At 46.7% G+C, this 25,816-nt stretch overlaps 2 protein-coding genes and 1 long non-coding RNA gene across 3 annotated transcripts in view; 2 read left to right on the top strand and 1 right to left on the bottom strand.

Moving 5' to 3' along the window:
* The window catches only part of LOC120840080, a 30,499-nt gene extending 21,320 nt beyond the window's left edge, over nucleotides 1-9,179 (top strand). Inside the window, exon 3 of the long non-coding RNA XR_005715469.1 lies at nucleotides 9,098-9,179. This is a non-coding gene — a long non-coding RNA (uncharacterized LOC120840080). The remainder of the gene's footprint in view (nucleotides 1-9,097) is intronic.
* LOC8033993 (lysM and putative peptidoglycan-binding domain-containing protein 1) overlaps nucleotides 1-14,870 on the bottom strand; it is a 32,484-nt gene extending 17,614 nt beyond the window's left edge. Inside the window, exons 1-2 of the mRNA XM_029980735.4 lie at nucleotides 14,621-14,870; nucleotides 9,081-9,331 (exon numbers count right to left, since the gene is read on the bottom strand). Of these exons, the coding sequence (XP_029836595.2) occupies nucleotides 9,081-9,331; nucleotides 14,621-14,788 (419 nt within the window). The 5' untranslated portion in view covers nucleotides 14,789-14,870. The remainder of the gene's footprint in view (nucleotides 1-9,080; nucleotides 9,332-14,620) is intronic.
* A 592-nt stretch (nucleotides 14,871-15,462) lies between these two features.
* LOC8033994 (oligoribonuclease, mitochondrial) overlaps nucleotides 15,463-25,816 on the top strand; it is a 38,300-nt gene continuing 27,946 nt past the window's right edge. Inside the window, exons 1-2 of the mRNA XM_029980734.3 lie at nucleotides 15,463-15,907; nucleotides 18,642-18,725. Of these exons, the coding sequence (XP_029836594.2) occupies nucleotides 15,779-15,907; nucleotides 18,642-18,725 (213 nt within the window). The 5' untranslated portion in view covers nucleotides 15,463-15,778. The remainder of the gene's footprint in view (nucleotides 15,908-18,641; nucleotides 18,726-25,816) is intronic.

Here is a 25,816-nt window from a genome sequence, read left to right on the forward strand (position 1 = left end):
CCCAAATCCATAAAAGTCTTGGCACTTGCGCACAACTTGTAAGTTGCACTTTTCAGCCGCTCAACAGCGCGATATGCAGTCTGAACTTCTAGGGTCAATCATCACCGGGAGCTGAATAGCAGCCTTCAGAAATTTTGCTGGACCACTGTCACTTGTTGGACCCTGAGTTATCACAAAGTTGCCAACAGGGTTTGTTGCTGGGCAGTTTCTCACCACGTGTCCATACTTTCCACAACCGTAGTAGCAGTTTTGCTCAGCTTGATCTCGCTTGGAGGGTTTTGGTGTTTTCTTGGGTGGTCCCCCAGTGCTTGCCTGATCCGTCGGTTGGACCATGTTGCTTCCTTGATTCAATAAGCCCCTCACTACGCTCTTTTGATCTACAAGGCGAGCATCAGTGGTTGTTTGCTCGGTTGGACGCACAGTAGCCCACGATCTTGAGGTCAATGGCCAGACGCAAGGTGTCGTGGCACCTGAATCACCGCTGTGTGGCTTGTCCTTTGGCGACTTCTGGATCCTTGATTCACTTATTCTCTTAGTCTTCGCAAGTCTGCCAACAATTCATCCTCATTCCTATGCTCATTTTCCGTCATGGAGATGCACGTGTCTCTAGACTGCAGCCTAAGCAAAACTCTCTGTAGAAGGACTTGTAGCTGGGCTAGTTGGTGAATGTTTTAAAGCATAGTGTAAGTGCAAAAAAACAATGGACACAAGGAAGAAGACACACACACAGGCATGTGAGTAGCACCTGTGTGTGTGTCTTTTACCTTGTGTCCGTTGCTTTTGAGCCTTACACCAAAACTTGCCACTTGGTATCTTGCATACTCAGGTCCGATTCCTTACACAACAAGGTCTTTTTAAGGAAATATACCATTGTGGATTCTCCCCTCATCTGGATTCTCTCCTGCATCCGCTTCCATTTTCCAGCTGGGCTTGTTTGGCCCACAAAGGTTTTTCTAAAGGCGACTTTGAAGTCCTCCCAAATAGTAAGATCTTCAACATGGGCCTGAAACTAAAATCAAGCAGGTCCCTTCATATGGAGCCAGGCATTCTCCAGGCTGAAGCTGTCCGGCCAGCCGTGGAGAACTGCCATGGAGCCGATACTCTTCAGCCACGTCCCGGCCTCGTGGGACGAGCTTTCGCCTTCAAAGTTGTGAACAGCCTTATTGAGGTCCGATTAACAGCCTTATTGAGGTCCGATTTTTGGTTTGCTCTCGACAAGGTCGAGTAACCTTCGGTCTTATTCCAGTAACACTTTCATTATCTCATGGTTTCCGTCACTGCCTGCCATCTTCGGGGGTTGTCTAGACGTTTCCTAGGCATACACACAGGTTTTTTACCCCTTCGGCTAAGCGTTTAGGCCTGCAGACGTCACACAGAGCATCCGGATGCATGGTTCCCCCTACGAGGCAGCACGAAATCTCACGTTTTCGCTGTTGGTACCTTACAGAGACGGTACCCATTGAGTCTCGCAGACATTGGACACAGCGTCCACATGCATGCAGTCTTGAGGCAACACAGAGCCCCCTTTCCATGGCCGGTACCCCATGAAGAAGGCACGTGAACGGCACTACCCGTAGCATCAGTTGAAAACTCAGCGAGCAACTTGGCGCAATCCAGCAGGGGGGGGGGGGGGTCACAAACTTTACCATGGCAGCCATCTTCATTACAGTGTAGACCGCATATAACGTATGTCGCGGGAGTCGCGAAAATCCGCACTATAAGCGGTACTGCGCTATAACCAAAACATCAATTTTTCAGGCCAAAATACATGCCATGAGACAACTTACCTTTGTAAAACAATTTATTTTACATTAGATGAAAAATAAAGCTTAGTTTGAGGAAAGTCTTTATTTCACCAGACTAGTACAGTCCTGTCTCAAGTGTGTCACACATTTTAAAAGAAATGAGCGGCTTTTGCCTGGCACAGCCTTCTAACGGCGTCGCGGGTTGCGGACGGACGTTGCAAGCGTTCAGGATTGCTAACCCTAATCACTTTTCTCCGGTGATGAAAACGCGTGAAAATTTGCATCCGACGGTTTCGTGGACCTAGGATAGATGGCGCCATTAAAACTCCGTATAATAAAAGTTTTGTCGATGATACGAGGTTTTTGACGCATTTATATTTATGTTGAAACGACAAGATTTGTGGAAAAGTTCCTTTTTATCGAGCAGGTATTCGCACAACTTGCTATCTTTCTACAAGACCCTCCATTGACGTCACGCCGCGTGGTTCTCATGGCCGCCACTCGCGACTGCAGGTCAGGGAATATTCTGATTTTTGCCTCGTGATTATGCGGCGGAATCGAAACATTTCGAAGGAAGGAGGTGTGTTTTCCGTCCTTTGTGACGAGGTGAACAATGTCAAAAGTAGAAGATGCCAATTCTTTCAACATTAAAATCGTTGCACAGCTCCTTTAAAGGAGCGGTGCAATGATATTCAATTGGAATGTTTTTCACTTGACGCGAGCCTACTGGCACACCTGGGACTCAAGGATACTCACACGCAACACCACTGGCCAAGAAACTCCTTTGTTGCGGTGTAATTTCAAGGACAAAAGCGATCATTTTCATTCAATCTCTCCTTTGCGAAATTTGATGACGTAACGTGGGGATCGCAGCACACCCAAATGACGATATTTGAATGTGGTTCCTAGATTGGACCCGAGCATTGCGTGGGCACTCAACTTGGGCTCCTGATAATTGCTAGCTCGAGAAGCATTCAGGTAGTGACCCGTAGCCAATCGCTGCAACGACGACAACAGCCGAGCCATACCAATGTCTGGAACTCAGCGCGTGTCCTGCGCTTTACCAACCTCAGCGCGTGGCTATGATCAACACTGGCGGCATATAATTAGGGTGTGCATTTTCCGGTTTTAACCGAAAAACACCGATAAACATCCGTCGGTGACGAAAATATAAAATTGGTTAAAACCGAAAAACACCGGTGGTTGGATATTTTCGCCCTGGTTAAAACCGAAAAACACCGGTCGTTGCTAGTTTTCGACCTAGCGAAACCCTTTCCCCGTAGAGGTTCGTCAAACGTGTTATCTCGTGGATCCTGCTTTCTTGCAGTGACCGTTCCATTAGGGTCATAGCAGAGAGGGTAAAAGAGAAAAAAATGCACTCCCCCTCTCACCCCGCATCTCGTCCGCTCTGCCGAGTGGGCTGTAGCTATGCTTCGTTTCAGCTTCGGTCCGAGCGCGGTCGAAGTTGTGAGCCGAGGGGCCAATCAAACAGCGAAAGAGGCACAACGTCATGGCGTGCTCTCTGCAGTTGATAGGACTAGCCGGTATTCGCCGTCTCTCTGTGCGCGCTCCTCCGCCGGCTAGACCTATCAAGCGCAGAGGGCACGCCATGACGCTGCGCTTTTCCCGCTTTTTGATTGGCCCTTCGGCTCATAACATCGGCCACGCTCGGACCGAAGCTGAAACGAAGTATAACGTCCGGCTGGCGTGCAAACTCTGTTTAAAATCGCGTCATTTTGGAACTTTCAAGCGCAGATGCGCAGATTTTGGTATGCCAGTTGTCGTGTAATACTATGCTAGATAAAAAGACTCACAGGGTCCAATTGTGCCGTTACCTGCGTGCAAATAAAAAAAAAAAGAGGGAAAACTGCGCCAGATTGGCCGGTCTCTTTGGCGAAAAGTAAATCCGGTTGCTGTACCTTTTTTACTATACAAAAGTTCGTACTGGTGTAGGCCTTTAGCGACCATGAGTGGAAGTCTGAAATAATAAATAAAACGTGCTCTCCTGCCGCAATACAAGCAGTAGTTGAGGGTAGTACTGCCGGCTGACTCAACTGCTATTTAAGTAACGGAAAAAATATATGCTAGTTGACCATTTAGCAAAATAGAACAACAGAGAGCTATAGGCTGATTTTGGAGTAGCAACAACTATTTTAAGAACACGAAGCACTTCACAACGGCAGCCACGAGCGAGAGTTCCATGTTCCGTACAGCCCGCCGATACAGCCCAAAGATGGAGAACGGCAACCTCCCGGTTTGTCGTCTGCTAGCGGAGTCGGGCGCGTGCCCTCTCTCTCGTTTTACCCCGCCGTACCCGCTGAACTTCCCGGATGTGTGGAGAGGGTGCTGCGGTCTAACAAAATGGTGCCGCCCAGAGAGCGCTAAATGGAATGGTCTATACATGGCTTGCAGGTGGCGTCAGTCCGCCCTCCTTTCTGGGGGTCAAAAGCGTCTAGTGAACGCAGTGGAAGCTAAGCTCTCATACGCCTTTCCCCCATTGTGTCTCCCATGGCCCCCTTTTGGGGAAAAATTAACGCAGTGGAGGGTAGGCTCTCACGTGTCTTTTCCTCATTGTGTCTGGCCAAGTGATGTCGGTGCAAGCCATGTATTCAGAGGTTGCTGTGGTTCCTGGAAGAGAATGCCAACGTCCGTGTCGTACAAGAGCGTGCGTTTTCATAATTGCGGGTTGCGAACCGCAAGGAACATGCTGCCATGACGGCAGCACGTTCCTTGCGTGCAGATGCAAGCAAGAAAGTATGCTTGCATCTACTATAATAACCAAGTGTGAGAAATAGTTGCTTCTTAGAGAAGAAGTGTAAGAACTATGTGAAAAAAATTGGAACTCTCTGTCTGTGATCAATCGCTTTTTTTCACCGATAATCACCGATTTTAGCCTCGTCGTGAGACGTTCCACCGAAATACACCAGTGTTTTGAAACTAAATAAACACAGAAAAACATCCGCCGATTTTTCTCACAAATAAACACCGGAAAGTACACACCCTACATATAATCGGCTCCAGATCACGTGGCCGCTTGTTCTGGCTGCGAGTTGAGGGGGCGAACACTGCTCGTTTTTCTTTAATTTTTTTCTGGGACTGCTGTTGCGTGGGGTGAAAAACAAAGACGTGTTTCATAGGTCATTAACGTTAGGGATCCGTTTTAAGCGGTATTTGCGCAAAATACAAAAATTGTTGCAATGCTCCTTTAAGTCGAAACCCGACAGACCCTGGGGTGCCTTCGTTTTTTCCCGTGCCGCGTACCATGCTCAATTCCATTGGTGTCCCCAGAGCCAGAAAGGCTCGGCAAACGAGGAATAACAATTTTACTGCCTCATGTGGCCTTGTTCATTCATTCCATAATCTATACACGCTGCGCTCAGTTCAAGTGCCGATTTGAGGAAGATAGGGATTATGCCCTCCTCGGTTGCCGCCTGTCTGGACCTCACTATGAAACCGTAGCTGCAAAGGCTAGGGTTCCACTGTGAACCGTAGCCTTTCACAACTCCTCTTAGTCTCCAGAAGAATGGCAGCTCTGAAAGAGTAGCTAAGAAGATTCAGAAAAGGAAAGTGGAGGAGTGAGAAGGTAGGAACAAGAAATGTGGTGTACGGCATACGAGAGAGTGAAAAGGTGATGAGGACAGGAAGTTCGGGACAAAAGCCGACAAAAAAGTGAGGCCGCCCGGTAAGAACTTAAGTGGCACTTTATGCTCACAGGGCTCTCGTCAAGGACAGAAATTGGTCCTAGATACGTCTTCTTCCTTTTTGAAAGACACAGTAAAGGCGACGAGGCATTTTGAGTTGCGTGCATTATCGCTTATTCTTCATAACCTTGCGGCTGTACTGATCTCTTCGAACCGATCAAATGGATGCTATTTTCTTCGTTGTATCTGTGAGGAGTTGGAACTTCAAGTTGATTTCAGAATGGCACCTGTTGACATTAAATTTGAGGTAGGTCAAAATAAAAGCTGTTCCAATGCAAACTCTCAAGGGGCGAGGGTGTCCCCCCAGTCTAAACACAGGGAGGGGTCGGGACCCCTAACCCCCCTGTGATTTACGCCACTGGCAAAATTCAACGACATCGGCTTTCACGATCGCTTCGCCATGAAGGTTTCGGTGAATCCCACTTCTGAGATGCTGGGTTCTCCTCCAATTCACGAAACAATTAGGGAAACTAAAAAGACTTTAATACAGTAAAGTAAAATTACGGGTTAAGGGCGATTCACTCACTTACGTGGAGACCGACCAAGTGCGAGGGTTCCTATGGCAACAGCTACGTCAGCTCCAACAAAACAGGGTAAAAACCGCTATTGTTGGAGCCGACGCAGCCGCTGCCATAGCAACTCACACACTCTGTCAAACTCAACGCAAGTGTGTGAATCACACTTTACATGTGTGGCAAATGCACACTTGCATGTCACCATGTTCCCTGGATGGTCCTCTGTGCTAATACATTATATAAAGCGCTCCATGCTTCTAAAAAAACAGCTTTCACTTCTAGGCTAGAGCAGTTGCCTTAAGCCCCAAACAAAGGCTCAGCGAGTTGACAGCTGTTGGAAGGTTTTCCTGCAGCTCATGACAATCATACAAAGAAGTGATTATGATGGGGTTACTTCTATTGTGTTCCTGCTGATCTGTCTATGCCAGAGGTCTGAACTGTGTTGCCCAAATGCTGCATTTGCTCTCGGGACTCCTTCCGAGCCTTCTGATGTCAAGAATACCATATACAGGGACATTTTTTATGTCAGAGTTTTTCTTATCCCCATAGGTTCATAACGGCAATCGCCTCCATAATTTTTCCAATCTAGAGTGCTCCCGATCGGCATCCTTTTTCTACAATCTTATCTCCTAACAAGAAATGCCTGCACCAAATGCATTCTGCTACACACTGCTCTTACTACTGTGATACTTTTTCTCCATCGTAACTTGAAGTCACTCACATTCGTTCATGAGTATGGCAGGCGAGAGGTAGGTAATGCTGATACGTCCAGTGATGCTGTTCTCCAAATTATGTTGTCATTAGAAGTTTTTGTGTATTCTCATCTGGGGGAGGGTGATGGAAATGTCAGTTTCTTTAGAATGCTGAAGAAAAAGCTAATATATGTTTAATATGTAGTTGAACAGTACCAATGTCCAGAGTAATCACAGTGCCACAAACACTTCTCTAAGTTTTTCCACATAGACGGAAACCTCACCAAAAAAAAATATCTCTATGCTAAGAAAATTTTTTTTCAAGGAGCGAATTTGTTCCATTGTTGGCAGAAACAACCAGAAAAATGTCCCTCCGAAAAACCACAGAGACAAAGGAACAAAATGGGGAACAACTGTAACACTCTCTCAAGCAGGATTGCAAAACCTACTTCCACAGTCTTGTTTACACACAAACCATCAATCCCTCAATCCAGCTGAGTGAAGAAGGCCCATCATACTCAGCTCTTCACCCAGTGAAGAGTTGACAGTGTTGAGGGGTTGATGGCTGCCGCCACCGACAATGTAAAGCTTCTGGTACGTTGGATCTACTTTTCACAGTTTCTGTGTCATGGACTGTGCTTGTGTAAAGGTAACATTCCCAGAGATGCCCCACTCATGAAAGATAACCCCACTCCAAATTTAGGTATGACTTTCGGTTCTTGCAAAACACCAATAGCTAGCCCACTCCTAGAAATTGCACCACCCAGGTGACTTAGACAGTAATGGGCAGCTTTGTTGTGTTTGTTTGGGTCTTCACTGGCACCCAGTCGTAACTGCCTGAAGAAAACATTTGTCTGACCAAGGTCGCTTTAGTTCTAGGCCTGCAAGCAGAAAGCACTCACATCCAAAGAATGTGAGAAAAAGAGCAAAAGAGCAGCCATGCGATGGTTGTCGGGACGAACGGCGGCTATGGCAGCTATAACGAAACCGCAACATGGGATTATCGTCTATATTCAGCTCTCTATTGCGCAGGATGTGGGACGTGCTATTGAGGCTACAAGACAAAGGGAAAGTGGCAGAGACTCGATTCACAGCGGCTGTCTTGTGGATGAGTGGTGGTACCCCAAGTTGGAAAAATCAGGCAACCAGTTGAATGGCACCTGAAATTTTAGTTCCTGTTTTGCAGATACCGGTTACCTAGGTCTGTGCATATGTTCACTCTCTTCAGCCTCCTCCCTTGCAGCTGAATGTTTTTGGACCACCTGTATGGCAGTTTTTGCATGACCTGCTGGAACCACTTTTTGGCAGTGCCTCCCTCCCACGACTGGACAGCTGCTTCCAGCTTATCGGTGACCGCGAATTGGCGTCCTCACGGGGTTTTTAATGCGAAAGCATTAACTGTCCCGTGGAGCGAGCCAACGTCGTCAGTTTGAAGCCGTGCCAAATGGCCCCTTAAATCCTTTCTCCAAGTGAAGCCAGCTCCCAGCTATGAAACCGCGCGAAAGCATAGACAACGGCACTTAGTATCCCCGATCCCGAAGGAGCAGAGTAAAGCTGATGGATTTTGACTTCAATCCCATTGGCTGGCAAGCGTCAATGAAGCTCCCATTGGCCGCTGCACGTCGGTTTCAACGACCGCTTGCCCCATGGCACTGCGTGTCCATCAGCGCGCTGTTAACATGGAGCGTCCAAGGTCAGAGCAGCTGAGGGCGTACTCTGCCTTTAACGCAAATATGCTGCAGACGAAATAAGGGAGCGGAAGAATGGCGCGCATGCTTTTGCATTCACAACTCATAAGAAGTGCTTAGGTGTACCTTGAGCCTTTTTTCAGGCCACCCAACAAGCGATGACAGCTGGGGACCAAGCCAGGCCATACCCAAGCACGACCAAACGTCTGACTAATCGTAAGATGTGTCAGAAAAACCGCAGAACCCGATCAGACGCTGGTCAACCACTGCATCGCGTGCATTAAAGCGAGGCCATGACTGGCCAGTGTCTGATCGGATGCGGCCGTCGTTCTGACACTTCGCTTGACCAGTCAGACACGACGAGTCCACTGGGAATCCGGAGGTGGAGCAACTCTGTTCAGACTGTGTGCTCCATCTCCGATCTGGTCTACTAATCCCGGCATGCTCCAAAACGACCAGTGGAATTCGGCATAACTTTTTGTGTGGGCACTTGCTCGAAATTTTATAGCACTGACATGACTAGGCCATTCAAGTCACATCATTAAATACGCTTATGGAACAGGCAGCCAGCCAAATAACAGGCCGACCTGGACACTTGGATGCCAAGCTGGTCTAGTGGCCAGGTGTTGTACAGGACCATTTTGTAGCACCAAGCTTAGCCTACCATTATCAATGAAGAAACAAGAGGTAAAAAAGAAAACCTCTAATCCCCTAAAAACAATATATTTCATGCACGCACCTGCAGTTTCTCTCCAGGACACGGACCTGGTCCTTGGAGCGGGCGATGGAGTCATCGATGCGGCACAGGAAATCTGACATGCTTTCTTCCGCCATCTGCTCTTCAGAATCTTCCAGAGAAGTGTCCGGCGTTCCACCCGACGCTCCCTTGCAGTTGGTCGATCCCCAGCCTTCCACGGGAATGGCTAGCCATGGACGCAGAAACAGACTGTCGCTTGTCCACAGCCGGTTCTCGCGCTTGATTTCCTCCATCTATGTGACAAAGTATTAAAGTGGACATATCAGCTCCGAGCAGTGACAGATTCAGAGAGGGGGTCCGGTTGTCCTGACGCCCCCTCTTGAATTCTGCATGTGCAAAAACTTAGGGCCAGGAAACGAGGGGAGGGGGGAGTGGGGGGGGGGGGGTGTCTTAAACATATGATACACTGACCCCTCCCCTTTTGAAAATACCTGCATCCGCCCCTGGCGCCGAAAATGGGATGCACTTGCTGGGGGTAATTTTCATGCAACATGGCTTGACAACACGTGAACCAATTTTCTTTACTTCTTCACTCCTTTACTTCTTTTTTGTTTAATCAAATTGTAAACTTTTGTTGTAGTAAAAAGTTAATATTGGAAAATATGCAAGAAATGAACTTGTTTTTCATGGTAAGGTGCAATGAAATAAGATTTCAGAGAAATCAAATTGCTCATTCATGAGCTTTGTGATGAGAACAAAAGATGGTGAAAACCAACTGGGACTTTTCATTGAAAGAATGCTTTGTGATTAGGTATGTGACCAAAACTTATTAAAACAACTTCGGCACAGAGTTTTTTGATGGAACAGGACCTGCAAGAAAAAACTAACACCAATGATCAGCATTGTCATACCCTCATCACTGCCAAAGATGTAAACAATGTTTAAAGCGATCTTAACACTGGTTACTCACAGCCAGTACCACCTTCTCTCTGACCTCTGTTGGACCACATAAGATTACTTCCCTGCAAAATCACATCCAATCCTCCTCAGCTCTTGATCTTGGTATTTTGTAAATGCAGAAGACCGAAAGTTGACAAAAAAAAACATGTGCACTGCAGAAGCTGCAAACTGCACCTTGCACCGATAAAATATGGCAAGCGGTCAAATACGTGGGAACCAGCACAACTAATCTGTCTCTATTACCGCAATAAAGTGAGCCAGCCATAGTTCTCTTCAAAGATAAAGCTCTCAAACAATGCATACAGAATTGGCTCGCATTGATAGCGGCACCTATAGAGTTGAGGTGCTCATTGTAACGTTCCCTAGGTATTTACTTCAATTAATCATGAACAGAACTTCTCACCATGTTTGCTGCGATATGCAATAAAAATATTCCAGTCATAGGACCTGGATAATATGAATTAAAATAAAAGATTTTGAAAACTCTCTAAGCTATGTGCTCAATACAACTAGACATGGGTCAGTAAGACCGTTATCAAAACGAACACCAGTTTTAGACAGAGAAACAATGACAGGGTTATCTCTTGTCTAAAACAAATTAAAAAAGAATGTTGGCTCAAGATTTTTTGCAGAGTGGCGATACCAGTGTCTTATAGATAGAGTTCCATGTTTTCGGATAAATCCGAAAAACTCACAAAAACAGCCGCCGGTAAAATTTTGGTCAATTTGAAATTATATGATAAACTCAGAATTTTGATGTGCCAATTGCCCCCTCCCCCACTCCCCCCCCCCCCCCCCCCCCCCCCCCCAAAAAAAAAAAAAAGAAAGAGAGAAAAAAAAGGGACAGTATTTTTTAACTAAGTTTGATCACTGCACAGGGTGAATGGTCCTGGAAAAATTCCACCAGTTATATTTCAAATATCTTATCAAGGGTTATTCAGGGCAACAGGTCACGACAAAAGCCGCTGTTTTGGTTTCCAATTTGGGACATACTATTTGTGCTTTAGAGGAAAGAGAGGTTGTGTTTTTTTAACAGCGGAAGCTATGGACCATAGAGATTGCATAAAATGGGGAAGAGGGGCAGTTGAAGCTTGTCTATTACATCCTTTATCACTCCACCTTGGGCAGCCAGGGGTAGGTTGATGGAATAGGGTGGGATGAATACAAGCGTCACAGTGACTATCTCCAAGAGGTTATTGATTTTTAAGTATTGACGCTCATCGAAGCAACTTGAGTGCAACTTTTGTCGCGGGACAAATTAGTATTGCCAATGGCAATGGCACCAATGCCAAATCCAGATGAATATTAATTGATAGAAGCACATTTTGCTTTTTTTATCTTGCATACATCTACACCCAGATGTTTATTCATTTATTTATTTTTAATAGGAAACACTGTTCAATTAAACTCTGAATTTCGAAGAATTGGGAATCAAACAAAAATAAACTCTGATAAACTCCAAATTTTCAGCAAAAAATAAATGCGGAAAAACGCCTTCCGAATTCGACGAAAAATGAACTTAGAAAACACGGAGTCCTAGTTATAGATTACGAATCGGGCATCATCAACATTTCTCAGAAATGTGTCTCTCTGAGGGTAAAGCGAAACAGATCAGAAGATAGTATAAAATGTCTGGTTTATACATATAAACAGCAACTGAAACTTCCATAAGCAGGATATGTGGAACTTTGTGAACCAAAACCAGGAAGAAAAAGAAGCTCATGCTGAAAATTGCAAGGGTAATTGGAATTTGCACAATCAAAAACCATACAGTGCCACATGTGAAGTAAGTTATCGGGGCATAAGCTGGGTGTAATGACATGATGTTAAGCTACAAAGTTTTTCTTAAAACAGTTGTATATGTATATCTTTTTGTTTTTAGAACAGAAGGCACCAAGAGTTGACACACAACTCCAGTTGGCAAGTATGATCCCATAGCGGATGTCACATACAATCTCTCTGTGTGAGCTTGATAACCCTGATGCGATAACCACGTAAGTAAAAATATTTTGTCCTCTACAAGTATATCCTACGCCAAGATAAGCGCATGCTTTTCCCCTGCCGCCTCACCCCTTCTTTGCAATTCTGACATGATGCATGCAACAAATTTCACGAGATACGGTACAAAGCAAGGAGTGCATGTGACGTGCTGTCTGCACAAGGAAGTGAAGCTACTAACAATACAGTGCTTCAATTTCAACAGACACCAACTAAATCAAGTAGACAGAAAACATGACCGGCTGACTGGAGGATGGTGAACAAAAGACAGAGGTTAGCCTGAATGCTTGTCCCTGCCAGCTAGATTGTACAAGGGAGTGAAGGAAAGACAGCAATGAGAGAGTATGACGATAATGATGCAAATTATGGTAATGAGGACTGAAGTCAGCATTAAGACACAGAAAATTGATGTGCAAAACAAAGGTACCATTGGGTTGGAATGAAATGCAAACACTGGAGCGTGTGGCCGTCAACACATGCTGTGCCCCCTGGAGGCCTATGGAAACTGACAAAGCTGCGCGGTAGGGAGTAGGGCACTGCGAGGGTGTGCGTCCTACCTCGGTGCACTTGACCCTTGCCCAGCACAACCCAAGCTTTGACGCTGCACCGGTGGTGCACTGTAAGTTCCATCACTGTTTGCATTTCATTCGAACCTGATAGTACATATATATATTTTATGATAATTATATGCAAAAAGAAACAAACAAGCACAACAAACTTTCCGAGCTCTACTTTGTACCAAAAGTGAACCTTTCTACTTTTCAAAACAATGTAATAGACAAACTATAGTAAAAAATAAAAAAAAATAATCAAATCTTAAGATTACAAAAAAAAAGAAAAAGTTTGTTTAAGTAAAAATAGGGGGCCAGAAAACAGGCGAGCAATAGAAAGTCAGCACGGCAGATGCTTATAAAGGGCACACAGATGCCTGCGAAGGCCATACGGATCACATTCTGTGTCACGTCGTCACTTCAGCATGCGTAAGATGGCGGGTAGTACGACCCATCATCAGTAGGTCAAATTCACAGGCTTGCCTGCCGAAATATTGTGACGCTATTGTAGAACGATTCTCGATTTAGGACAGGAGTAACGTATTAGAAATCTCTATGTCCTTAATGCTACCGTTGAAAATTGGGCGAGTTGATTATGCATAGGTACGAAGAGGGAAACAGTGCCAAAAGCACGGGGGACAAAGAACGAGGAGCAGCACTCGGTCTGTGTGTTCCTCGTTCTTTATCCCCCATACTTTTGGCGCGGTTTCCCTCTTCGTTACTATATGCTAGTTTTTTGCCAAAACTGCAATACTACAAATGAACGGAATAAGAAGGGACGAACCATTTCACACTTTCCCAGTTTGCATGCTTTGACGTTTCACAAGTTCTGCCCCAAGATATATTATTTTCTATCGCCACAAAACTATACACATTGGGCTTCAAAAACTAAATTTCTTCCCTGAAATGTCTGGAGAAAATGTGAGCTATCTGCCACCTGAGGCTGCATGTGGCCACTGTGAGAACCCGGCCTATCCATGTTGTGTGATATGGTAATCGTATGAAGCCTACAATGATATCCAGATGCGTCGGAAATGTTTAAGAGATAGGCGGGTGACAATGGTAATGAAGTGGGGCGGTGGAGATTTTCCTGCTCCGCCCCCATATTGTTTACTAGAAAATTTTTTAAATGTCTAAGAAACTTCCCTCCCTGTTCCGATGCCACTGAATATGTTTGGGTAAGTACACTCCCACAGCTGCATATTGCATGTTAACCAGGTATTACGAGGAGCCAGGATAATCTACGCTCCCTGTAGATCTATCCATGCTGACATGGCTTGTTTAATTCTCCATCGACGAGCGCAAACACTGAACCATAGCTGTTGCATATGCTTTGTGTGTCTGAGAGGAATGGACACCGACCAGCCCTTGTAACTTCGTAAAGCGTGAGCATCCACTTTTCCTCAGTGCCCTGTGGTTGGCACTGTGCCATCGGGAAAGATTAACAAGCTTGTTAGGAAGCGGCCCTCGTTTACAACGAAGTGCCTGCCCGCACGATTTATGACGCAAAACACCAGATGAGACGAAGTGGCATCTGCATTTCGATATGCGACATTCCTGGATATTTTAACCGAAACAAAGCTAAGTAACCTCTCTGCTACAGCCCCATAAATGGGGCAACTACGTAAACCTTCGGGGCCGTACACGCTAAAGAATGTGCGCGCTCTTTCAGTGCGATTTTACGCCATCAGACGCTGGGGGCTGATTCGGAAGCTGTCACCACCCGGGTCTGATCGCCAGCGATCCTTCCTGTCCACCCAGCACACTCGCAACCGTGCTTGCTACATTTACAAGGAAGAGAAGATCTAGTTTCCGGGCATGGCACCCCGCTGGCTCAAAAATGGGTCACCAAGACGCTGGTCCCAATCTCGAGTTCCTAGAGACGCGCGTTGTGGCGCGAGTGCCATCCGCGAACTGCGCCGCTATGGCCACAAACTGCTCCAGCAGTTTCCGAGACGCTTTCCCAGATTAGCTCAGGTGGATCATCAGCGCACTGCTCGAAAGAGCGGGAGACAAAGAAGCCGAGGTTCGGCGACCGAGGTTGGATCGCGGGTGTGGGCCGGGGCTCCTTACCGTGACCCCATAGCGGAGCGCTAGCCCCTGTAGGGTGTCGTGGGGCTGAACCATGTGTTTGATCGTCTTTCCAGCGCGCAGGACATGCTTGCAGGTGCTTCCGTATTTTGTTTGCTTCTTGGCGAAACTTCCAAGCAGGGCAGTTTCGTTTCCACCCGTCACAGACATCACCGCACCGACCTCCTTCACAGGAGCAGAGCCTCACCAGCAACTCGGCAACTCCTCATTCAGTCCCCGATGCACTACCAGACCAACAAAGCCCTGCTTTTTCCGTACTTTTAGTGGGGGCGCCACTGGATTGTACTCAAATTTGAATAAAATTCAGCACACCCTTGAAAACAAAATATAAAAATATGAATGGCACTATAACTTTAAAAAGCTGAGTAACATGGCATTAGGATGTTGAAAGCCACGGATTGAAACTAGTCCAAGGTATATGTACATTGACTAGTCTCCAAATAACCCAAATAATGATTAGGGCGACACCAGGGAGACACGGACACGTCGCTTCCAAGTTCTACCCTCTATGGTTCCACCTTGCTGCAACTCCTTTTTCGCCAGCTCTACATTCCACCCCCTCCAAACACAAAACATGTTGAAAAAACATCCTTTTCCGTCTTTTCCTATATTCATCAACGATGTTCCGAAGTACCTTCCTTTCTACACGCTGCAGCTGCATACTAATGTATTATGCAAAAACTTGCCGCAGCATGCAAAAGCGGTGGCGCTTCAAGCAATTGGTGTAAGCTGTGAGGCAAACGAAATTCACCTTTCTACGGGAGTTTTTTGACTGAGTTTATCTAGTAACAGTGGCCGCCGGCTCGGCCGGCTGCTGTGACGTATTTTGTTGCCGCTTCCGCCGCTTCCGTCCTCTTCGGGTCCACTCCGGCCACTCCATTAAACCAGTCGTAATCGCGTTCCAGGCACTGTACCTGTACTAATCCATATATTTAATTTGCAAACAGGAGCGGCGCGTTATGCAAGGCCGTAGCAAATGATTAAGTAGCACTGCGGAAACGACAGCAAGGTAAAGGTGCGGTCGGCCTCCGTGAGCTCCGTCGTCTGTCGACGAGCGTCGTCACGTGGTCAGGTTAGACGACGGGAGGTGCAGTAAGGCGGGAATTTTGAATTTTTGTGTCTGCTAGCTCTCGTACTTCGATGCGATATCTGTCCCAACTGCTGCGGACAGCACTAAAGCGCTACATCTGCACCACTGCCACGAGGATGGAGCAAGGCGAAGCGGCCAAAGCCTTCTGCAACAACGGACTCGTTTGGATTGACCTCGAGGTAATTCTAAGTTGCTATTCATCAAGTTGCTCGCGGTGGTTGTGTTGGGTGTTTTAGTTATGCGGCGAATTAATGGCGGATAGCGCCCCCAACCCTGCATTAGAGACTCGCAAAAAGATACTGTAGCAAAATGATTTGTTGGCCTAGTTGGTTAAACATTACGAAAATTAAAAAGCGCAAAAGACAAGGACAAGAGGGAGACAGCACAGGACAAGCGCTTACTCGCAACTGACGTTTTAATTCGGAAGATGAAGAACCCTAACGTTAAATGCTAGAAATATTTGTGAGAAAGGAGTGAAAAGATCTGAAAAGACTGAGAATTGAAAAAGAAAAAAAAAGGAAATTAGTAAAAACAATAGGAAGTGGTGGGCATGATTAAAGTAACAGTGAAAGAAATGACAATAAATATATTAAGAAAAAGAAAGAGGAAGGTAAAGCAAATTAAGAATATCTAAGGAAAATATTTCATGTACTTTAATTCTTTTGATGACAAAGTCACCGAAGGAGCACTGATGCAGGCGTCTCCTTTGGTCGCAATCACTTCAGCCCCAAGAATTTCTCGAGTTCGCTTATCTGGACACCTCTTCAGGATCCTTGTGCTCGACAGTAGCGGGGCCTGTTAAAACAGAAGCTCGGGCGAGTTGGTAGTTCATGACGCACGAGGACACAGCGCACCCGTAACAAACACTAGGACAACGTTCACAGTCACACCAAAAGAAAGGGACACTTACAGGGGTATTCACACGAGGGAGAAATCCCGGGGATTTCTCCCCGGCACGCGCGCATCACGAGATGAAAACGCGAGGCTTTTGCACATCGCAAAGCCTGACGTTTTCGTCGTGGCATGCGCGTGCCGGGGAGAAATCCCCGGGATTTCTCCCTCGTGTGAATGGGTATTCACACGAGGGAGAAATCCCGGGGATTTCTCCCCGGCACGCGCATGCCACGACGAAAACGTCAGGCTTTGCGATGTGCAAAAGCCTCGCGTTTTCAGGGGTATTCACACGAGGGAGAAATCCCGGGGATTTCTCCCCGGCACGCGCATGCCACGACGAAAACGTCAGGCTTTGCGATGTGCAAAAGCCTCGCGTTTTCATCTCGTGATGCGCGCGTGCCGGGGAGAAATCCCCGGGATTTCTCCCTCGTGTGAATACCCCTGTAAGTGTCCCTTTCTTTTGGTGTGACTGTGAACGTCGTCCTAGTGTTTGTTACGGGTGCGCTGTGTCCTCGTGCGTCATGAGTAGCGGGGCCCATCTACAGTCCCTCGCATGTAGAGCGAGATGCCCCGACGGAGAGGATTTTAGAGATAGCGCATGTTCTCTGAGCCTTACGTTGATACACCTTCCCGACTGTCCCACATATACCTTCCCACAGGTGAACGGGATCAGATACACTACCCCGCTGCAACAGTTGACGTATTTGTTGCCTAACACTGCATTTGTCAGGCTTTGTGCGCGGGGTGTTGACATTGGGGCAGAGCTTTTTAAGCTTGTCGGGGGCTGAAAACACAACCGGCACTTCGTATTTAGAGGCAATTCTCTTGAAGTTGTGAGAGATGCGGTGTATATAAGGGACGACCGCCGGTCGACATCTTCTTTCTCCACTTCTCTTGCTTGTTCTGTTTGGTTTTATCATGCATTCAACAACGTCAGACAGGATGGAGGTGGGGTAGCCTGACGCCTTGAGCCTTGCGAGTAAGCGCTTGTCCTGTGTTGTCTCCCTCTTGTCGTTGTCTTTTGCGCTTTTTAATTTTCGTAATCGCAAAAAGATGCCTGATTAATGCTCCCTTCTTTCTTGTTTTTTTTCTTTTTCTTTTTGCTTAGTCGCATTGTACGGTTGGCACAGTACTACCGTACTGCCATACATATCAGGAGGCAACCTGTCTCATCATGCTTTATATCTGGCTGTGCGGCTGATTTGTATTTGTTTACTTTGATTTGTTTTTGCGAGCAAAAAAGATTGTAAGCAAAATCCTTCTGGCATTCCTTTTTTTTTTTTTACTTCGTAGTATGTACCTTTCGCAATTTACGTTCGCGTGAGGCCTAAACAGTATTCAGTTCCGTCTTTTCAATACTTTGTAAAATTGGTACTTTAAATTTCATTAAAAGACTGATTTTTTTTTCGTTTTTTTTTGTTTTTGGAATGTATTTGAATTTCGTTAATTCTCGTTCTTTTGCTAAATATTGCCAAGAAAGCTGAACAAATGGTTTTTTGAAAGGATTTATCTTTCTTTCCCTGCTCTCAGGATTGTTTTGGTATGCTTAAATGTTCTGTGACTCTTGGATTCTGGCGGCTGTATATAATGGGTTGTAATAGATAGGTGTATGCATGTTTAATTTGGTGTTTTATACCTTGTTCAGATGCATTCGGTCATGCTTATTCATGCCCAAGATTTTCCTTTGCATTTGCATGCTGGTGTATGTCTGTTCTTGTTTAGAAAAGCTTTGTCAGCTTTCTATATGTGAATGCCACTGCATCTCAGTAATGAAAACAAATGGAGTTTCCTGAATTCTAAATTTCTGTTTTCCTCTTTTTTTTTTTTTTGTCCTTTTTTTCATTTGCGGGTTGGTTTTCCATCTGTAAATTTTGAAAATTTGAAATGTATCTACGTTTGTGTTCTAGTGATACTACCGCAACACATTTTGTACACCTGGAATGGTTTCCAATTCTTCCGTGACACTGTGCAAAGCGTAAGTTCGGGATATTCTCTCTTGAAGCTGTTCTTTTTTTCCAGCTCACAGGGCTTGAGTTGGAGACCTGCAAGATTATGGAGATTGCCTGCCTGGTGACTGATGGTCAACTTAACCTTCTGTCGGAGGTGATACAATGTTAAATACGTTTTTAGTGAAGCAGCAGCGTTCCTTGAAGGATAGTGTCCTGCATTTCCCTCTGTTGCTTGTTTCCTCCCCTCCCAAAGTCTCTCCCCGTTCTCTCCGAAGAGCTCAGTCCTTCTTTCTCTTGTTCACTACCGTTACAGGCTAGGGAGGGGCACGCACATGATTACTTCCTTTGCAGAAAGCCTAGGCTGCATGTCAGTATTCAACGAAGCCACTTAGATGGCCTTTTTCAAACTCTGCCTGCTATCGGGAGGATCCGACCATGTATACAATAGGCATGTTTATTCAAATATTTCGTGCTTATTGATTCAAACAGTTACAGTTTAAAGTAGAGGAGGCTTCTTTGTCTTGTTTTCTGGAACCCCAGCAAACAACATGAAGGAAAGAAAACGCCACCGATTTCCTTCTCTGTTGCAGAAAGGAGGAACGCCATTTTCCCTTCTGCGGGGCCGGATTTGATCCCTGAATCGCAAGATTCGTTTCAGACGGGATCTGAGGTTGGGGAATTGCCAAAAACAGGCCGCACACCTGAGATTTACGCCAAGATAGTATTCCCAGATGTAGGCTGGTACGAACTACAGCACGAGAAAGAGAGCCAGTATAGGCGGGGTAAAAGACGACGAAGGTGCACGGGACCACAGGATGGAACACAGAACACGGGCCTTGGACAGCATGGCGGACGGGCTTATGCTACCTCACCTTATTTCTAGTTACGTCTGTAAATAAACGGTTTATTTGTGTAAACTACATGGTGTCAGAAGTGAAGAAACCCAAGACCAGCCAGCTCCAAGTGTGAGTAGCTCCAAGCTGCAGTGAAAGCGAGAGACAAGTCACGAACGATGCCGGACCCGGTAGATCACACACAGTCATCAAACGGGAATCCAACCGTGGCGCTTCCCACGTCGGGAGGAGTCCTCGCCAGTCTGCTGCCACCCCCTAGGCCACTTGATATGTCCGGCGACTTGGAAGAGTCCTGGAAAAACTGGTGGGATGAGTTCAAGTTGTTTTCAACCGCCACTGGACTCAAGTCACAAGACGCCGAGGTGCAAGCTGCAACATTCCTCGTGACCATCGGGGAAGACGCAAGACGGGTCTACAAAACCTTCCGGTTTGAAAACCCTGGGGACGAAATGCGCGTAGAAAAGCTAGTGGAGCTGTTATAGAGGCATTGCAAGACAGCAACAAACGTCAGCTACAGGGATTTCGTGTTTGGAACACGGAACCAGCGAGACGGTGAACGGTTCGACGACTGGCTTACCGACCTACGTACACTCGCAACCCAATGCGAGTTTGGCGAAATGCACGACCGCATGTTACGGAGTAGGATCATTCTCGGAATGACCAACAAGCGACTACAACAGCGCATGATTAACGAAGACCCAACGCTGGATCAAGTGATTCAAAAATGTCGAACCGAAGAACGTGGAGCCCAGCAGTTCAAAGATATTCAAGCTGGTGCGACACCCACCGTAGTACATGGGTTACACTCGGAAGAATGCACTCGCTGTGGATACCTTAAACACACAAGCGAAGGCTGCCCAGCAAAGAATGCGAAATGCAAGAACTGTGGCAGGAAAGGACACTTTGCACGTGTGTGCCGCACACCAGACAAGACAACCAAGCATAAAGGTACGCCACGAAGAAACGTACGCCAAGTAGAACGATGCAAGACCCCCGACTACGACTCGGACGAGGAAAAGTTGGTCTGCAGCCTACACAATGGTGACGGCGACGAAGAGTTCTGGTGTGCAGATGTTAATATCGCAGGGAAGCAAGTCGACTGCAGAATCGACACAGGAGCGAACTGTTCCGTAATGTCTGCGATGCAACTTAGCCGTGTCACGACTCAGAAGCCACAAGTTCTTACTACTAGAATTGGCTCTTTTTTTGGACACGTCAGCAAAGCAGAAGGCCGTATCATCCTGCCAGTCATGCACGGTAACAGGAGTACCGAAGTGAAATTCTACATCGTGAAACGGGAAGTGCCCACCACGATTAGCGGTACCATCGCGGAAAAACTAAACTTGATCAAGCGAGTGGCATCCGTGGAAAAGCACTGCAGTCAGACGGTGCAACACCATGAAGACATCTTTCATGGATTGGGAGAATTAAAAGGCGTCAAATACCACATGAGACTCAAGCCAGATGCACAAGGCGTGATCCAGCAGCCGCGTACAGTCCCGGTCGCTATCAGGGACAAGCTCAAAAACCACCTGGAAGATCTGGTGCAACAAAGAGTGATTGCGCCAGTAACAGAACCAACGGAGTGGGTCCACCCTATTGTGGTTGTACAAAAGAAAGCCAAACTCCGACTGTGCCTTGATCCTCAAGAGCTGAACAAGGTCCTCATGCGGGAAACCTACTGTATGCCTACGTTAGAGGACATTGCCACACGATTGGAAGGAGCCAAGATCTTCTCGACGCTAGACGCAGCCACAGGGTTTTGGCAAATCAAGCTCGACACGCCCAGCTCGTACTTGTGTACTTTTGCGACGCCGTTTGGGAGGTATAGATTCCTGCGAATGCCTTTTGGCATATCGTCTGCTCCCGAGGTGTTCCAGAAGACAATGCACATGGTGTTTGAAGGCTTAGACGGAGTAGAGATCATGATAGACGACATCCTCATCTGGGGAAAGACGACTGAGGAACATGACTGTCGGCTTCAGGCGGTACTACAAAGGTGCCGAGAGGTCAACCTACGACTGAACAAGGAAAAGTGCAAGCTCTGCATGAAACAAATCAAGTACCTGGGTCACATTTTCTCAGCAGAGGGACTCTCAATCGATCCGGATAAAGTGAAAGACATCCTTGCTCTACCAAGACCGAACAATGTGGGCGAACTGAAGAGCTTCCTAGGAGTGGTAAACTACCTGGGAAGATTCATTCCTAACATGTCAGACGTGAGTGCGTCGTTGAGGCAACTCCTAAAGAAGGAGACAGCCTGGTCATGGACAGAAGAACAAGAGAGAAGTTTCACAGCCCTTCGGACGGCTCTGACGGTCGCACCCACGCTGCGGTTCTACGACAAAAACAAGCAAGTAACGCTGTCAGTAGATGCAAGCTCCAGAGGAACAGGTGCAGTGTTGCTGCAGGAGGGACATCCAGTAGCTTATTCTTCAAGGTCCTTGAGTGACGCTCAGAAGAACTATGCACAAATCGAGAAGGAGTTGTTAGCGATCGTACACGGATGCAGTCGATTCCACGACTTCATCTTCGGACACACCGTTGTCGTGGAGTCGGACCACAAGCCATTGGAGGCTATCTTCCGAAAGCCTCTCAACCAGTGCCCTCTCAGGCTACAGAGGATGAGACTAACCCTTCAAAAATATGAACTTCAAGTTAAGTACACCCCAGGAAGAGAGCTATACATTGCTGACACACTCTCTAGAAATCCATCAAAGGAGGAAGAGCCAGAGGTTTTCGAGGTGAACGTCTTGGAGTGCCTCCCCATCAAAGACGAAACCTTAGAAGAATGTCGGAAAGCGATAAGTAAAGACAAATATATGACCACCATGTTAGAGTATGCAAGAGGTCAGTGGCCAATCAGCAAAGAAGAAGTACCAAATACTCTGAAGCAGTATTGGCCATACAGAGACGAGATACATGAAGAGGATGGCTTGCTGTTCAGGTCAAATAGACTCATCATTCCAGAACAACTGAAGAGTGAAATACTAGTAAAGTTACACAGGGCGCACAGCGGTGTAGAGAAAACACTACATCGTGCCAAAGAAGTTCTCTACTGGCCTACAATGCAGAAAGACATAAAGGATAAAGTAGAAAGTTGCATCGTGTGCAAAGAAAACAAGCCACGACAACAGAAAGAAGCTCTCATTAACCATCCTGTGCCAACCGCACCATGGCAAGTGGTTGGAATAGATTTGTTCCAGCACAACGGCAACCACTACATTGTGATAGTGGACTACTACTCGTTCTACTACGAAACACATCAGCTTCAGAGGACAGCTGTCAATCAAGTGATCAACTGCTGTCTAAAAACATTTGCTGTGCATGGATTGCCAGTCAAAGTCGTTTCAGACAACGGTCCACCATTCAACAGTGCAGACTTTAAGGAGTGTCTACAGCACCGAGGAATCTCCCACGTGACATCCAGCCCCTATCACCCCAAATCCAATGGAATGGCTGAGAGAGCGGTGCAAGAAGCCAAAAAGCTCATGAATAAATGCAGCTATGGAACTACAGACTATTATGACGCCCTACTGGAGTGGCGCAACACACCTCGAGACGGAGTCCTGGGATCTCCAGTTCAAAGGCTTATGAATAGGCACACAAGGACAGAAATTCCCACGCATCCTTCGCTGCTTCAAAGCACAAAAACAAACCACACAGAAGTACAACAGCGGTTGAGGGACAAACAAAAGAAACAACGGCAACAATACAACAAAAATGCCAAAACTCTGCCCGAACTCCACACCGGAGAAGATATATTTCTCAGGGATCAACACAGCGGAAAGTGGAGGCCTGCTATTGTTGTAGCAAAAGCACCACAGCCAAGATCGTACATCGTCCAAGACGACGATGGTGTCCAGTGCAGGCGAAACAGCATAATGCTCCGCAGAAGCCAAAGAACGAAAAGGAAACCAGCCCGCTTCAGGGACACAAACTTCGTCAACAAGTAGGCGAAGAAAGAGAGATGTAGGCTGGTACGAACTACAGCACGAGAAAGAGAGCCAGTAGGTGGGGTAAAAGACGACGAAGGTGCACGGGACCACAGGATGGAACACAGAACACGGGCCTTGGACAGCATAACGGACGGGCTTATGCTACCTCACCTTATTTCTAGTAACGTCTGTAAATAAACGGTTTATTCGTGTAAACTACACCAGATACGCTCGTTTTGAGTGATTTGGAACCAGCTGCATTCCGATGCTTTGTTTTGGAATTTCTGAATCATCTTCAGTTGCACTTTTGGGGTTTACTCCACCAGGTGATCTGTGGTTTCAGTTATACTACCTTGCAAGACTTTGAGGTAATATGCATTGTCGCTAAAATCCTATGTGTGTAAGAAGTCTTTTGTATAGGCTTTTATTGCTTCATACATCTCTTATAAAACACGGTGGTGAGCAAAGTGAGAACACATTCTGGTTTGTGTTTTCTTTCTCCAGTTACTATCTTCGTTATCACAATATTTTTTACAAATAATGAGAAACATATCCCAACTAAACATCATTATAATCGTACATACTGCCCGTGTGCATCTTCTATAGAGGAGAATACCCTTTGGAAGGTGCCATTGTTAGTATTATTATTATTATTTGGCGAACCCGGTAACACCTGTTCTGGTGAAAAGGCAATGAGACAAACTGGGATTCACGGTCTACAGGAAGCCAACACACACCGGACGCTATCTTGATTATGAGTCGAACCACCCAACGACTCACAAGAACTCGGTGGTCTCTACTCCCTTGTGTAGAGCAATGACCATCTGCTCGTCGGAAAGAGACAGAAGAGAGGAGAAACAGACCATACTTGCTGACCTCCAAAAAAACGGCTATTCAAGAAGTTTTGTTCAACGCGTCGCCCGTCGACAGTACTGCACGCGCAATAACCATGGATCGTCGGGTGACACAGAGCCCCGCCCCATCGCGCGCATTAGCGTCCCCTATGTAAAAGGGACGAGCGAGACACTGGCGCGCGTGCTGCGAAAAGAAGGGATCCAAAAATTGGGTTGTGTGTTTGTTTATACAGCCTAGAACTCGGTCTGCTTCACAGGGGCGACGAGTCTCCCCAGCTGTAGATGAGAAATTTAGCCAGTGCGGTACAGCCGCTAGCCTGGGATCTTTAACCATCACGCAGTAGTGATACACGACCGCACGCCGGTACGATGCTCATCCAGATCGAAACGGGCAGGGGTGGGGCTCGAACTCAGGATGCCTGGGTTCTGCAGCGCGAGCTTTCGCTCCACGTGCTCCAAGCTGGTGTGCGCTAGAGCTACGCTGCCATATCGAGTGGCTCTAGTGTGCGCTAGACCACTCGGCCACCGATCCCCGTGGCGCACAAGCCAGTGTCAACATTAGGACGGCTCATGCCAAGGCCGAAAGATCGCCTACCAAAAGAGAAAGCACAAGGCGTGGTCTATAAGGTACCGTGTGTAGAGTGCCCCGCCGCCCACATCGGTGAAACTAAATCTTTTCCCGAACGCATGCGCCAGCACCAGAACGATGTGCACAATTTCGATCGCGAGAGTAGCGTCGTCGCGGAACATTGTGAAGTATTTGATCATTGGATCGACTTCGGAAACGCGCACGTGATAGACACGGGGCCAGATATTCGAAAACGCCTGTCCTTGGAGTCGTGGCATATCCAGAATGCACCGGGGAACATTAACAGGTCCCCCGGGGCCTTACCATCTATTTACGTCCATGGCCTGCGAGGCTGCGTCACGTTCACAAAACATCACCTCGGTAGAAGAGGAAGGAGAGTTCGAAGCTCGTGCTGTCCCATTCCATTTTTAGTCACCCCTGAAGAAGGAGTCAAGTCGACCCCGAAACGTTGGGAACTCTTTGTTTCTAAACTTTTGGTTTGAGTTTTCTTTTTTTCGAATTGTTCCCCAAACCAGACAGATTTCTGTCGAAGATGTTTACTTTCAACTCTTTTTGATTGTTCAATAAAATATTATTATTATTATGATTATTATTTGCCTTCACAGAAAACTATTTGTCTTTGCAAGCAGTGTATATCCTTTGCTGTATTTTCATTCTACTCAAGATTTCCAGCCACGTATATTCTGGCCTCGCAGTAGCTATGCTCAGTAGCTATGCTCAGTACACCATTTCAGTTGACTGTGCTGCCAACCCATTGCGCCGCGCGTATCCGGAGCGGCAGTACACACTCCTTCATGTTCCGCGCTTGTCCTTGTCCACACTTTGGTGTTCGTCTTCTGCGTTTGCGCATACAAGTTTACTCAGCACTCCTTCACATTACACCCTCTTCGAAAGACCTGACGACCTTGACGTCGTCCTCGAAGTCGTCCCAGAGGTCGTCCTTGAGGTCGTTCAAGATGTCTTTGACGTCGTCCTCTAGGACGACGTTAAGAACGACATCTGGGACGACG

This window comes from Ixodes scapularis, unplaced genomic scaffold (assembly GCF_016920785.2).
Source record: "Ixodes scapularis isolate PalLabHiFi unplaced genomic scaffold, ASM1692078v2 PGA_scaffold0__279_contigs__length_252992795, whole genome shotgun sequence".
NCBI classification, from domain to species: domain Eukaryota; kingdom Metazoa; phylum Arthropoda; class Arachnida; order Ixodida; family Ixodidae; genus Ixodes; species Ixodes scapularis.